A 14,427-nucleotide genomic window follows, 5' to 3' on the forward strand; every position below is an offset into this window, starting at 1 on the left:
CTGTTTTATAATAAGGAAAAATAGCACTTTATATTTACTTCTTAAAACTTCTAGTAAAACCACAATTAAATATAATGTAAAGAATTAAAACGTTTGTGCATCATCATTAATTCATTGCGTCTCCTGCAACTTGGCCACCTGGAGGCAATATACAGTGATGAAGACAAATGAAAAAGAATTTCACAAATACTGGAAATGACTAAGTAAACTAATTTATTCATTTCTTTTGCAGAGGATAATGAAAATATGGTGGTGAGTAGTTATATTGTTTGTCTACATGTGTTAGTGCATGGTTAGTGTTCTAATATTCGTTGCTTCAAGGGTTTTAACCCTTACAACTATCGATGCTATTCATTAGCCCGTCTATGGTGATTTTCATTGGATGTTAGCATTAAGCTAACAGAAGACAAAGTCGTGTGGTTGTTTTAAATACACAACGTGTAAGTCATTTTTTTGTTTAGTTTGACACAAAATTTTAACTGGGAGGGGCATTAAACAGCTTCAATCGTCTTTGTTGAAGAATCTGCCAAACTATCTCAAATTTCTGCTCACAGGTTAAAGCAAATAAATTGGCTGAATGACAGCTCACATTTTGAAAAACGCGGAAATTGGGTTACTTATATCCGAAGGCACCACTGCACTTTATATCTCTGATGTATAACATTTCCCCCCCCCCCCCCCCCCCACAAGCTGCATAAAAAAATAAATTCTGTGCAAAGTGTGATTCTCCCCTTCAGTGAGGGCGTGGTTATACGTCACTGTCCTCTTTTACAAGATTGGCCGTGTCTTTGAAACTGTCCTCGGTTGGTGAAAAGGTGCTTGGATGATGATGGTGGTGATGATGATGATGATGATGGTCCCTCCTTGGAGGTTTGGGGGGTGGTTCAAAGGGCTCAGGTGCAGAAGTGTCGCTGCCTCTGCTTCCTTCGGACTTGTCATCCCTCATCTGTTCCCCCGAAAAAATTAAATAAAAAACCTGAATGAATCTGTTTTTTTGTTTGTTTTGTTCTTATTTTTCTAATTGCCTTTTTTTGTTTTAATCCACAATCCAGCCTAACTCACCTTGGAGTAGGACTGGTTTTCAAATGTGCTGCTAGGCTTCAGTTTGCGCTTGAAAAAGCTCCATGTTGACTCCTAACAGTAAACACACATCATCAGAATCCTCTTTATTTGCCAAGTATGTCAAAAACACACAAGGCATGCAGTAACTGATGAACCTTGTACATACTATACTAGTACACTATCACTACAAAAACTTAGCTGAAAGGAATGAGAAAAAAACAACAACTTTTTAAAAATATGACTTGGTAAGATTTCTTAAAAATATTAAACATAGCTATGCCTTCAAAAAACCTCTCCGATGTTGTGAGACTAGTGTACTGATACTACATATAGCTAAAGCAGGGGTGTCCGAACTACAGCCCAGGGGTCATTTGCAGCCTGCGGCATGAAAAAAACCCAAAACCTTTGACATGGCCCGCAATCCTGAAAAAGCCTTTTACTAGTTGCTTCATTACTTTAACAGAAAGCTGTGATGTTCAGTGGATATAAAGCCTACACACCCCTGTTCAAAGGCCACCTATTTGTGATATACTGTACAAAATGAGACCAAGATAAATAATTTCAAAACCTTTTTTTTTCGCCATTCACGTGATCTAAAAGCTGTACATACAACTCAACTGGGGGAGGAGGGATGAGTTATATGAGGGTGTGCACATTTGTGCTACCACATCATCTTAGTTGTTTATTTTAACTTCCCAAAGAGTTCATCTGGTGTAATAGACCAAGGGAGCGTTACCAAGTTGCAAAGACGTGGCTCGCCCCCAGGTTACACAAATGCTTGTTATATAGAGAACATATGCAATACAAGCTAAATATTCTTTATAATAATGTAAAAGAAAAGACTGACCTCAACAGGTTTGGTCCTGACAAACGACGTGTTTACAAGGCCCCCGCTTTGTTCTGCATGATACACCGGGTTCACAAAGTTGTTCTGTAATTTCTCACCACTCACGTTAACAGTCACCTGATTGTAAGCAAAATAAATAAATAAATAAATAAATAGTGTAATATTAGTTTTGTATGCACTCCTGAAAAGCAAAAAAAAGATATCCTGACTGGGTTGGTAGAAAGGTTCCAAAATACCCGGGCAGGAGAAATGTGTTTTGTTGAGTATTCTTTCTGTTTTATGACTGTTTCTAATCTCTTCATTTCATAGTATTTCTCTTAGCTGCAATCAGTGGCGGTTTCTGGTATGGGCAATATGTGCAGTCGTATAGGGTGACAATGAGCCCCCCTAAACGCCCCCAAAAAAATGCTAGATGAAATGATTTTCTATTGGCATCATTAAAGTAAATTATTGCCGTTACTTTGCATGGGAATTTGAGCGTCCTTGTGTGGACATTATAAAGTGGGTGTGACCCGGCTTGCTGATTGGCAAGACTTAAGATGTGAGATGCGTGTGAGGCGTGCATGTGTACCTGTGAGGCGTGAATGACAGCTGGGTCAGCAGCCATGGCAGCTGTGTTGGCGTATAACGGATTCTCAAAGGTGACAGGATGCCTGGCCGCTTCCATGGCAAAATGATCATCCTACGGTGACATTGTGTTGATATTAATAAATGAACATTCCCAGACACATAATCATCATGATGTATTGAACATGTTTTCCTTAAAGGGCACATACAATGCAAATTTGACTGCACTTCCCCTTGAGGGTGGAGCTAATTTACATGATAACAGCCTCTATGCCGAACAGCTAGGCTGGGTGAAGATTCAAAGCCACTTTCAAGTGGGACTACACTGTCTGAAAAACTACCATGCTGAGGCACTAACATGGGCATGCCCCAGGGGTGTGACACCCCTGTTATCATGTCAAAGCAAAACGGTAAGCAGAGCTGCATTGTGTTTTTCTGGACAAACAGATTAGTGTTAGCTTCTGATGAGCAGCACACAATTGATTGTTCGGTCTAAGTGTCGTGAATTTTAAGTTCACAATTGTATTAAAAAAAAATACCCTTCTACTGTGTATGAATGATTGCAATATTATATGTATTATATCTAATTTGCTCAGCAGCACGGTGGAGGACTGGTTAGAGCGGCTGCCTCACAGTTCTGAGGTCCGGGGTTCAATCCCCGACCCCACCTGTGTGGAGTTTGCATGTTCTCCCCGTGCCTGGGTGGGTTTTCTCCGGGCACTGCGGTTTCCTCCCACATCCCAAAAACATGGATGGTAGGTTAATTGAAGCCTCGAAATTCCCCGTAGGTGTGAATATGAGTGCGAATGGTTGTTTGTTTATAGATGCCCTGCAATTGGCAGCCAGTTCAGGGTGTACCCCGCCTCCTGCCCGATGATAGCTGGGATAGGCTCCAGCACTCCCGCGACCCTTGTGAGGATAAGTGGCTCAGAAAATGGATGGATGGATGGGTAATTTGCTCAGGTAATATCTATTTGGGTTACTGTGCCCTTGTTGTTGTAGTGAGTGGCACATAGTGAAGTTATGAAATCAGGAGTTTGTCACTTATAAAAAGATGAAAGCTTGAGCAGTTACATGATCCAGAAATATTAGCTCTCAACATTGTATCAATTACAAGATATAACACAGCTCAATAACATAAAATATACATTAATCAGGGTCACATACCATTTTGCCTCCTAACAAGAATTTAGGAGTTGTTAGGAACAAATTAAGATCTTGCTGTATGCAGCTCACAGTTCTGGTCTCTTTCTTTAAACTAGCAGCTCAAGCTCTTCCATCTCTTTCTTTAACTAACTGACAAACTCCCGATTACATAAACGGTCTGTACGCGCCACTCAATGCAACCCTGACATAGAACAGGAGGCAAAGTAACCCAAATAAATATTAAATACCTTAGAAAATTACATAAATAGTATTATTACAAATATTTATACTGTATACAGTACAGTAGAAAGGGATATTATTTTTTAATCCAATCATGAACTTAAATTCATGACAGTTACACACGGTGAAGTTGTCGGCATGGTGGTGTTGCCTGCACGATTGAAAATACTTTTATTGCCTTCCTTGATGGATGCTTGCTTTTCACCCCACCCTCAGTGCTCTGTTGCCGCAAGTAGAACTCACCATCTGCATGGTGGTATCAATGAATGAAACTCCAATGTGCGTCGGTCCGAGATCCACATTATCACCTGAGTGAAATATCACTCCATTCCCTGTGTCGCTTGACTTCACCAGACTGCTGAGGCTATGGAAAACATATAATGATGTCATAACATACTATTCTTTTGCAAGCATCAGTGCACAATGTGTATATTTAAATAGGAGTTGAAAATCTAAGGTACCTGGGCAGCTTGGGGATAGAGGGGATGATGGATCCGGTTCGTTTGTAGTTGAGGAAAATTCCAACTGCCAAAGCTCCAGTAATGAGGATGATGATGACTGCGAGTAGAACTGCCACAGCTTGAGATAGAAAAGGCAGATCATTATTATATTATATCATTTTCATCTATTCTCTGTTTTTCCCTGGAAAACAAACATTACGTATGAAACTATGGGTATCTGAATCCCGAATGACGGCCAGAAAGCGGTGCTGAAAGCACTGAATATTCCCTACTTGCATGCGCAGTTCGAGTACACATACCAAAAAAGTCATGTGTGACCTGCCCCCGGTGACCCGGAATGGGTAGAAGTTCCGGTGACACATGGGGCTCAGTTCCTACAGATTCGTCTCGTGTGAACACAAGGATTCTGAGCGACAGAGCGCGCTGGCGGTCATACCGGATTCATAGAACCGTAGTTACATAGGTAACTTTCGTTTTATTTCATCCCTGCTGACTGCCAGAAGGTGGTGCTGAAAGCACTGAAAGACTCATACCAACAAAATCACAAGGAATCCCAGACACAAACCCCACTAAGAAGCCACCGGCCCCAAAAGCGACGCACAGTGAACGGGGAGTGGCGACACACACAATGTAGAATACGGCAAATGTGCCAAGCGTCAAAATTGAGGCAGCGGCACATACAGTATATCCTCCAGGGATACACCCCTCAGGGCAGCCGAAGATGTGTCTCTCTACACTCCCGGTAGAGAGACAATGCACACCCGATGGCAGGGGGTGGATTGACACCTGAGAAGAATGGTGAATGGCACCCACGATCCAGTGAGACAAACAGAAATCTCAGAGTTCTCCCAGATCACAAGACCTCTGGGCCGTCCCCACCCCCTCCGGATGGAGGTATATAACGCACAAACCGGATAGGTAGACGAAAATATGAGCGAAGTTAGGGCATAAAGACACAGCGGCACAGTCCGTGTGCTACCTCAAACATGGAGGACTGATTGATGATGCAGTGCAACACACTGGCACGTCTTGCCAAGGCAATGGCGAGCAAGAACGTAGCCTCAAGTGATACCCTCGGCAACTCTCTCAACACTCTGCCAGGGGCTCTAAAGGGAGGCAGGCATAAGCCATGCCGCACTGAGCGCAGGTCCCACACCGGGGCTTGCGGAGTCCTCATGAGCAACAACGACACCGGGGCGCAGCTCCCCACCGTGCTATTGTCGACCAAAGTATGTCGGGCTGATGTTGCAGACACACACACCATTGGAGAAGATGGAGACCGACCTCTATCCAGGAGAGACTGCGGGAGCTCCAGAACAGTGGGAACCAAGAAACGCACGAGGGCCTCTCCATGGTCTCCAGACTCCCTGCAAACAATGTACATCCACTGTCATATCAAAGATGAGTGGACGTTGCCCTGGCGGCCAAAATGGCTCCGCACAGCTGCTCAGCAGAGAGTCAGGCCATTCAGCAGGAAAACCCGTAAGTAGAGGCGGTCCCCCACGTCCCCTGTTCCGCCGGAAAACTCCAGAGAGTCCTCCAAGAGGGCCTTGTCAAAGGAGGCTTGGAGAGGGCATGCGAAGGTCTGCCACGGCATCAAAAGCCATGAATCCATAACAAAGAACTCTACCGAACAGACAATAGCAGTCAACAAGCCAGGGAAAGGTGCGTGAACGCAACCTAAACCCAATAGAGGTGGGATAGACAAAACATGGTAGAGCCAGCCAGAGTGACAACGTTAGGCTAACAGGACCATCAGTAAATAGCCTCTCCACGGCACGGGTGGTAACAACTCAATCTGTGGGTCACTTTGAGAAACGCAACGCCGCAGTCAGGGAGGGGGCACCCAAACGTCACCCTTGCCACCAAAGGCCATGAACCACAGCCAATGAACCCCACCGAATAGACAACAAGAAGTGTCAAAAAGCTTGGGAAAGGTGAACGAACGCCACCCAAACCGCGTGGAGATGGGATAAACAAGCAAGGCAGGATCAGGCAGCCTCAGCGCTAATACCAGGTCAACTGGACAATCAATCACACACTGAGATATGCATTGTTTCTTGTACCCTGTATTTCCTAACGTTGTGTATTAATAGCATATGCATCGGTGTTGACACAACAACCCTTATAAAAATCGGTGAAAAAAATGATCAAGTTACGACTTATTTTCAGTGTCCATGCACTGCCTTCCATGGCAACAAAAACTTCCCCAACATGGCCGCCACGTAGCGCCCTGGCGCCTTAGTGTTCATATATATGGTCACATCAGCAGAGGTGGGACGAACACAACCAGTCGGAGTCGATAAGCGTGGGCGTAACAGCCAGGCTATGGACCGGCAAACAACAGTTACGTCGTGGCACGCGAAGTGACTATATAGAGCAAGCGGCTCACAATGAGAAGTCGCAACGATCTATACCGGAAGAGGGGGCGCAAACGCTTCCGTGACCGGCAAAGGCCACCGTCCAAAGTTATAAACCCAGCAGAGGGGATGTGAACGCCGCCTTCGCCAGCAAAAAAGAGGTGAAACGAACAAAATATGAGACAGAGCCGAATAGCCTAGGCGCTAGCACCAGGCTAAATCGGACAATCAATAGATACGCAGCAACACGTGCGACTGTGCGGTAACCATACCTTTGTGAAGAACAAATAGAGTCAACAAGAGACACCACTGCAGCGCCAAACAATTTCTCAACACAAATGGAGCAACACATGTAGACAGATATATACACATGACAGTACTCACGGACATATTTTTTACCCTCTGCGAAGAACAAATATTAAGGTGGCTTACTGAGGAGTTACTTGTGGCCATAGAATTACGATTACAAAATAACGTCAACATTTTCGGACACCCTGTATTTGAAAGTGTATCATATGTGGTATCAAGAAGGTGGTAAATGATGTCGTAGTACCTTTTCCTGTTGGAGCGCTTCGTGACTTGCCCATTTCGCAATAGCTTCCCAAATAACCATAAGGGCATCTTTGTAGAAGGCAGAAAAATTCATTACTGGGTGAACTTTTATGACCTGCTATGAAACACCTAGCAACGACACTCACTTGCACTTTGGCAGACCCCCTTCATCAGTGTAGCAGGTCCCGCCATTCATGCATCTGCATGCAAGAGGCATTGCAACAGGTGCCTCAATGGCTGCGGGGGGGGAAAGCCGAGCAAATATAAAATCAAGCAAACATGAAACAAATGTGGAAATTCACAAAAAAATCTAAACACAGGGGAGCAGTCAGACACACGAGGACAAACACAGGCAGCATGTGCAGTCAAGCTTTGGCATACCTGCATCGCATTTAGCCGAGTCGAAATCCAGTGCAGAGGAACCTTGTGGGCAGGCACAGGTGTATCCACCAGGCCGGAGAAGACATAAGTGACTACACACATTTTTGCAAGGGTTGGGCACTGACGAGGACAGAGCACAATCACTCAAATGAGACAACTGATGTTGAAGAAAAAAAAAAAAAAAGGTCAGTAATTTAAATTTTTTTTAAATGAAATAACAAAGATTAAGAATTTGGTACTTAATAGTACTGAAAGTCTAAGAAAGTCCTTCCTCCCCCATCACAAGAGGCTTTTTAATTCCACCCTTGAAGTGAAACGCTAATATTATTCCCTCAACTCCTTGTCAACATTTTGCACATTCATCACCAGGCACCTTATTCTGAACTTTCAGACTGCAGAGATTTATAGCCTCAGTTTTATTTTAGTTTTATTTCATTAAAAAAAAAAATACATGTATACATGCTATGTTTAACACTTTTCTTATTTTTAATGTTCTTAGTGATACGGCATGCCTGCTTTGCCTTGTGTTGTTTGCATTGTGGAAACAACTGGAACAGTGAATTTCCCTTGTGGCTGAATAAGGTATCTTTCTGTCTGTAAATATTGATGTAATGAATAATTTTACATGCTACATTGTTATAATCAATTCATTGATAATGATGCATTACTGATACATACAGTAATTATAGTAAATATAATGAAAATCATTGACAAAAATTGTACATTTTAACAAACTACAAATTTGGTCTCAGTCTCTGGTTTGTGCGCCTCCATTCTTTTATCACTACTGTCACCCATTGGCCAACAGGTCCACGAATCTTTCAAAAATGTAATTCTATCTTCGATATTACAATATTACATTTTTTTCTTGTTTGGCACAGATTGATCATCTTCACAAATCTACATTTACTTACATGGATACTACTAATTTAACCCGCAGTTTGTTGTTTTTACAATACATACAATTCAAGTTTAACATATTAGCAAACAATGTGTAGTGTGAAAATCTAAGTTCAATTTAGGACAACATAGTACATTATCTTATTCGTGTGATTAAGGACTGACCTGAGTGGTTGTGTCGGTGCTCCTGGTAAATGCGAACCTGAGTCAGCCAAGGGTTGATGGTTAACACTTTGACTTTATTTCCTTTCCCAAACTTATTAGTCCTCCACACTTCCCCTTTCTCCTTTGTTGTCCAGTACACATGGCCCTCAAACAGGTCCAGACTGTATGGATTCCCTATGTCTGGAACATAAACACAATACTACCAATGTTTATTGTTTTAATGTAACATTGTGACCAAACATATTGGTGTTTGACAATAACACATGGCTCTGACCTCCTGATATGATTATTTTTCTGTCTGTACCATCAGGCTTCATGGACCCAATAATGTTTTCTTTGGAGTCACACCAGTAGATTCTGTGTGCATTCAGATAGTCCAGAGCCAGACCAGTAGGCCAGGCCAGGTCTTCTTCACTGACCAGCACCTGCCTGCTTTGGCCATCCATCCACGCTGACTCTATTTTGGGTCTCCTGCCCCAGTCTGTCCAGTACATTGTTCTGCAGAGATCACGTCACGTTATACTGACCAGTCTTTGTACAACACATTGTACGATAACATCCAAGCATCCATACCCGAGTGCTGGATTGACAACGATAGCAGCGGGCTGGTCAAGGTCAGTGTGGACCAACCACTTCCTATAGCGTCCATCCAGTTTGGCCACTTCAATGCGATTGGTGCCAGCGTCAGTCCAGTAAATGTGCCTGCAAACAGAATTGAGAGTGAACCAATAACTGACTGGACCAAAAGTAAAACACCAAACAAGTCGGGGTAAATTACCCGCCAACCCAGTCCACAGCAATGCCCTCGGGATTGGCCACATATTTCAGGTTGAGGTCCATGTCTCTGACTGGATTGTTGCCGTGATCATTGAAGGTGGTCATGTACGCCCGTTTGATGGAGCCAAACTCTGATCCTCGACCCACTACTGTCCAGTACACAATACCTACAAACAAGACAGGGATCATGTAAGCAGTCTTTTTTTGTTTCTGGAGACGCACATAACTAAAAATATAGTATTATCCTTACTAAGGCCTTGTTTGTCTGGATCCCACAAGTAGTCCAAAGCTTGAATATGCTCTGCATTGTCCACATAGTCTGAATACTGCTCCGATGACAGGTTGAAACGGCGAATACGGACGTTATCTGGCAGGAGCAGCACTGGTGAGTTTCCTTTTATGTGAGAGATATGCAGTCGATACTTTTAGAAATGGGGTTAAACACTCAAATTGAGGTGAACAATTTATTATGCATCTGTGCAGAGCTTTCTTACCTTGAGCAGCACACTGGATTCCATGCGGCTCACTAAAGGAGACAAAGCCCTCAGCGCAGAAACACTCGTAGCTTCCCTTTGTGTTCTTGCACTCTTGTGTACAAATCCCATACACCTCACACTCATTGATATCTTTTTCCCCAAAACAGACACAGTTGAGGGCAAACAAAAAAAGTCACAGAATTGTGACATTGATGAGTTTAGTGAGAGGAAAATATCTCATTTCCTAAACAAGCAGCAAGACTGAGAAATGGCGCTACTATTACAGTGTTTAAAATTAATTAAGCATTTTTTTCTAGTTGTTGAGTAGCATGTATGCATTGGCTGTTAATACCTTCACATGTGTGTCGTTCACCGCTTCTGGCCCGGTAGCCTGGCATGCAGGAGCACAAGAAACCTCCGTCGGTCAGGTCAGTACAGTTATGTTCACATACGTGGTCACCGCAAGAATGCGTGCTGTGCTGGTCTGATATGGGGAACATGCAGTAATGTGTTGAGCCTTCAGATAGACACGTGAAGAATAGACTATATATAGCGAGTAACCAACTGTCAGTGGGTACACAACATCAAGCACAATGTTTGGGTGGCCTTTCCCAATTTGATGGGTATATTACAGGTGTACAGGTACACTAATGAAAACACTGAACTTCTATAGCAGGCGTTCACGAAAAGTCTATCCAGACGGCTACAGTGGACTGAACTGCAATTATATGATAATCAGCCCTCTGAGGGAAACCATAACTTTGATCTGGCTAATGACAAGAATAAATTTGACACCCCTGAATTCTAGAGGGTGTGTGATGAGCTGTGTTGTGTTCCAAGAAGTTGTATCCTGTTTAACGTTACGTACGGCAGCCAAGTTCATCTGACTGGTCCCCGCAGTCATCATACTCATCACACGCATACTGAAGAGGAACACATTGTCGATTACTGCATTTGTACTCCTCGTCTGTGCAGGGTCCGTGTGTGGGGCTTTGGCCTGGAGGGAGAGAAACATCACACTCATGGATTATTAGACAAGAAAACAATAGAGGAATAAATGCTTCAAAGTCAGCTCACAGTTTTCTTGTCTCTCGTCCGAGCCGTCACCACAGTCGTCCACAGAGTTGCACAGCTCGTGACTGTAGATGCAACGGTTGTTGTCGCAGCGGAAACGGAACTGCGTCTCACACTGGACTGTCACTGTGATGGCAAAGTTTAGCTGTCTGTTACAGCCGATGTTGGAAATGGATGGACGTTTTGTGGATGCATTCATCTTACAGCAGAGGTGAAGCTCCTCATCTGAATTGTCCCCACAGTCGTCGTCGCCGTCGCACTTCCAGTGAGGCTGGACGCAGACGTGGTTCTTGCACTCAAACAGGAAGTGGGGGCAATACGTGCCGTTTGGAAAGCGTGGTGCTAAAAGTCAGGAACAAAATCTTGAACTCAATATGAGACTTGTACTGAAAATTAATAGAGCAAAAAACAGTATCTGACAAGTACAAAATTGGTCCAAAAAGTTATTAAACGTAACAGAATAAATATACCGTCTTACTACCTACCTCTGATCATTAACTACCATTCAAAACAGTAAGGCTCTTGGCATAATATATAAATAAATAAATACAAAGTTTCAAAAAAGCTAGACAAAAAATCATAACCGACATGACCGAGACGACAAGGTGTAATTGTACAGTATGTGTAATCCTTTGTGCTTTGACCTCAGTCATCTTGTGTAAATCAACTGTTCTTGCTTTGACACAGACAAATAACACATCCCTTGTGATCTGACAATTGACACTGGCTACTTTGGAGGTCTTGGGTCCGATATTCTATAATCAATTTAAAAATTGGTCCTGAAAGAAAGTATAAACAAGTTAGGTTGTGCTTGGTTTGAGCTCAGCTATCTCAGGTCAACCTGTATCGTTCTAACATTTAAAATCAAAAAGGTTCATGCTTAGATAGAGGACATTAATTCCAGTTTGATGATCAGCTGAGAGGCCTGCAGAGTGCTGAGAATAAACTTCAAGAGTGCCAAATTGTAGAACTAAAGAAAGTCACAAACAGATGTGGTTTCTGGCATGTGCATTATATGCGGCCTCACGGGGTGGCAACACTCCCCCAAATAAATTGCTACGTAAAATGTTTTTCTATTGTGTAATGGTGTCAATCATCGCACAGGGTGCCATCCAAGCTAGGACCGCCACTGGTCACACACACAGAGACATGTTTGGAATCCAGAGTGAGTATCAAAATGTCCAAACTCACAACATGACGACTCATCCGTGTAGTCCACGCAGTCGGCGTTGCCGTCACATTTGAAGCGATCAGCGATGCAATGTCCACTTTCGCACTGGAAGTAGCCAGGATGACACGTCCGTAGCTCTGCGGCACAAATACTTTGTTGGATCACTTCGCAATACGTACATTTGCATTCAGTTCACTAATATTGTGGTCATTACCATTCAATGAAAGATATATTGCTTGACTACACATTGGAAATATAGCTAAGGTAGTTACTAATTAGCACTAATTAGAGGAAATGAAGGAATTAAATTGTCCGTTTTACAGAATATTAGCTAAAAGGATAAGAAAAAGGACGAATGGGCATATATTTTGCATTAATTATCATTAGAGGATATTTATATATGGGTTTAATGGTGTCTTACGCAAGGCCTGGGGGGCAGATGCTGCCCGCTGCAACATTTTATGCGGCCGACTAAACCAAATAAAATCTGTTCTAAATCTTTCTTGGAGTTTTTTTCTTTCATTTTGGCAGAAAATCTATACTGAAATAAAGAAATTTCTCACTTTTAACAGATATTTCAAGGATGTTTTTCCACCAAGCATGAGAAACCATGTACATTTAATAATATGAACTAAATAAGAAATTATATATATATATATATATATACACTATAACATCATTTAACCACTGTAAACAACAGCCACAATAAAATATAATGTTAAATTAATACAACTTTAATACTTTGAAAGGAATAATTATTCATATGCTGTGGCCAGTGAGTGTAAATGTATTTAACTGTTGGTAACATTACTTGATTTATTGACCTGCTAATAGTATGTTCTATAATCAAGTCTTACAGAGTGACATGACGAGCAATTTTCTCCTACTTTAGCAGCACTGTATACATGGAAGCTTTCATTCTGTCTGAATAAAAGACGACAGGTGGTCCCCTCTGTCTGCAAGACTAAAAAATGCCTGTTTTTATTGGGTCTTGGCATGGTGGTCCACAGTGACACGCAAACAGCCAGACCTCCAGCCAAAACAAAGAGCCTCCACCCACCACAGTCCCTTTCATCCGAGTTGTCTTCACAGTCGTTGTCATGGTCACAGACCCAACGGTCGGGAATGCAGTGCAGATTATTGCAGCGAAACTCACTCTCAGTACACACGCGTGGTGCTAAGGGGGAGGGAAAAAAAACATATTTCACAAGTGAAGACCTTTCCCAAATTCTGTCATCTAAGACACATTTATCAAACGTGAAGGAACACATCAACGTGCTTTCAAGGCCTATGTATTATTTTACTCCTGATAATGACCTCAACAAAAACACCACAGCCTCTTTAAGCTCAGCAGCACCAGCAAGGCTAGAAATCCCAGACCGTTTTCCTCCTTATTAAGCAGCACCTTCTCAGGCATGATTTAATTCTGTAGGGGCCAAAGGTGACAGACTCCCTCACTCCTGAGGACAGACTGTTTCTCAAGTTGTTGATAAGCCCGCTTCTCTTCTCTTACGGCAGCCAACTGTCAGCACAAGTGTGAAGCCTCTTGCAAAATATCACCTCTGATAAAAGGGTTTGCCTTTAGTGCTCTATTTTCATGCAGTTCTCAGGAAGAGCTCTCACTATTTGGCAATGGTTCTCAAACATTACACAAGTACCACCTCAATAAATACTTGGCTCTCCAAGCCGGCTACCACCATAATGACCAACATTAAGGTGTTCTAAATTTGGCCTACAACCAGCTACGGTCCGTGGTTATCTAACATTTCTTGGGATGGTGGACATATTTCCTGAAATAACATTTGATTTAAAGTGTGAATGGTCATCAGATAAGGAGATTAAATGACACTAATGACACATTAATGACACATTAAGTGTAAAAACTGGAGTGGAGACTCAGCCACCATGCTAAGGCGGCTGGTAGATGCTACCCGGGATTTAAAGTATTGATAAAATTGTAATTTACACATTTCACATCTAGGTAGAGTTATTAATATATTACCATATATTATCTTTGCAAATATATTAGATATTAGATTGAGAAGGTGTACCTAATGAATTATCAAGTAAGCATATCATCTTTCTCTCTTTCGATTCCATTCAAAGTGGCAAGGACTCACTGCAGCTGCGTTCGTCAGAATTGTCCCCGCAATCATCATCACCGTCACAGCGCCACCTTAGCGGGATGCAACGATGGTTGTCACACTGAAAGTCTCCGCTGGTGTCGCAGGTCACCTCATCTAAAAAG

General features: G+C 42.6%; 1 protein-coding gene across 5 annotated transcripts in view; it reads right to left on the reverse strand.

Moving 5' to 3' along the window:
* Window positions 1–675: 675 nt before the first annotated feature.
* The window catches only part of lrp2a (low density lipoprotein receptor-related protein 2a), a 61,515-nt gene continuing 47,763 nt past the window's right edge, over window positions 676–14,427 (reverse strand). For 4 of the 5 annotated variants that reach the window (XM_061692908.1, XM_061692907.1, XM_061692905.1 and 1 more), the window contains 22 exons: window positions 14,300–14,419; window positions 13,240–13,356; window positions 12,200–12,316; window positions 11,213–11,350; window positions 11,012–11,134; window positions 10,803–10,931; window positions 10,287–10,418; window positions 9,953–10,084; window positions 9,709–9,852; window positions 9,460–9,625; window positions 9,255–9,383; window positions 8,956–9,179; window positions 8,682–8,861; window positions 7,617–7,736; window positions 7,382–7,472; window positions 7,237–7,304; window positions 4,324–4,441; window positions 4,106–4,226; window positions 2,481–2,591; window positions 1,910–2,026; window positions 1,063–1,134; window positions 676–946 (listed from right to left, as the gene is read on the reverse strand). In XM_061692908.1, the coding sequence (XP_061548892.1) occupies window positions 749–946; window positions 1,063–1,134; window positions 1,910–2,026; window positions 2,481–2,591; window positions 4,106–4,226; window positions 4,324–4,441; window positions 7,237–7,304; window positions 7,382–7,472; window positions 7,617–7,736; window positions 8,682–8,861; window positions 8,956–9,179; window positions 9,255–9,383; window positions 9,460–9,625; window positions 9,709–9,852; window positions 9,953–10,084; window positions 10,287–10,418; window positions 10,803–10,931; window positions 11,012–11,134; window positions 11,213–11,350; window positions 12,200–12,316; window positions 13,240–13,356; window positions 14,300–14,419 (2,867 nt within the window). In that variant the 3' untranslated portion in view covers window positions 676–748. Of the gene's footprint in view, window positions 947–1,062; window positions 1,135–1,909; window positions 2,027–2,480; window positions 2,592–4,105; window positions 4,227–4,323; window positions 4,442–7,236; window positions 7,305–7,381; window positions 7,473–7,616; window positions 7,737–8,681; window positions 8,862–8,955; window positions 9,180–9,254; window positions 9,384–9,459; window positions 9,626–9,708; window positions 9,853–9,952; window positions 10,085–10,286; window positions 10,419–10,802; window positions 10,932–11,011; window positions 11,135–11,212; window positions 11,395–12,199; window positions 12,317–13,239; window positions 13,357–14,299; window positions 14,420–14,427 lie in introns of those variants that run through there. The other variant, XM_061692909.1, reaches the window with a different exon arrangement.

This window comes from Phycodurus eques, chromosome 12 (assembly GCF_024500275.1).
Source record: "Phycodurus eques isolate BA_2022a chromosome 12, UOR_Pequ_1.1, whole genome shotgun sequence".
Taxonomy (NCBI): domain Eukaryota; kingdom Metazoa; phylum Chordata; class Actinopteri; order Syngnathiformes; family Syngnathidae; genus Phycodurus; species Phycodurus eques.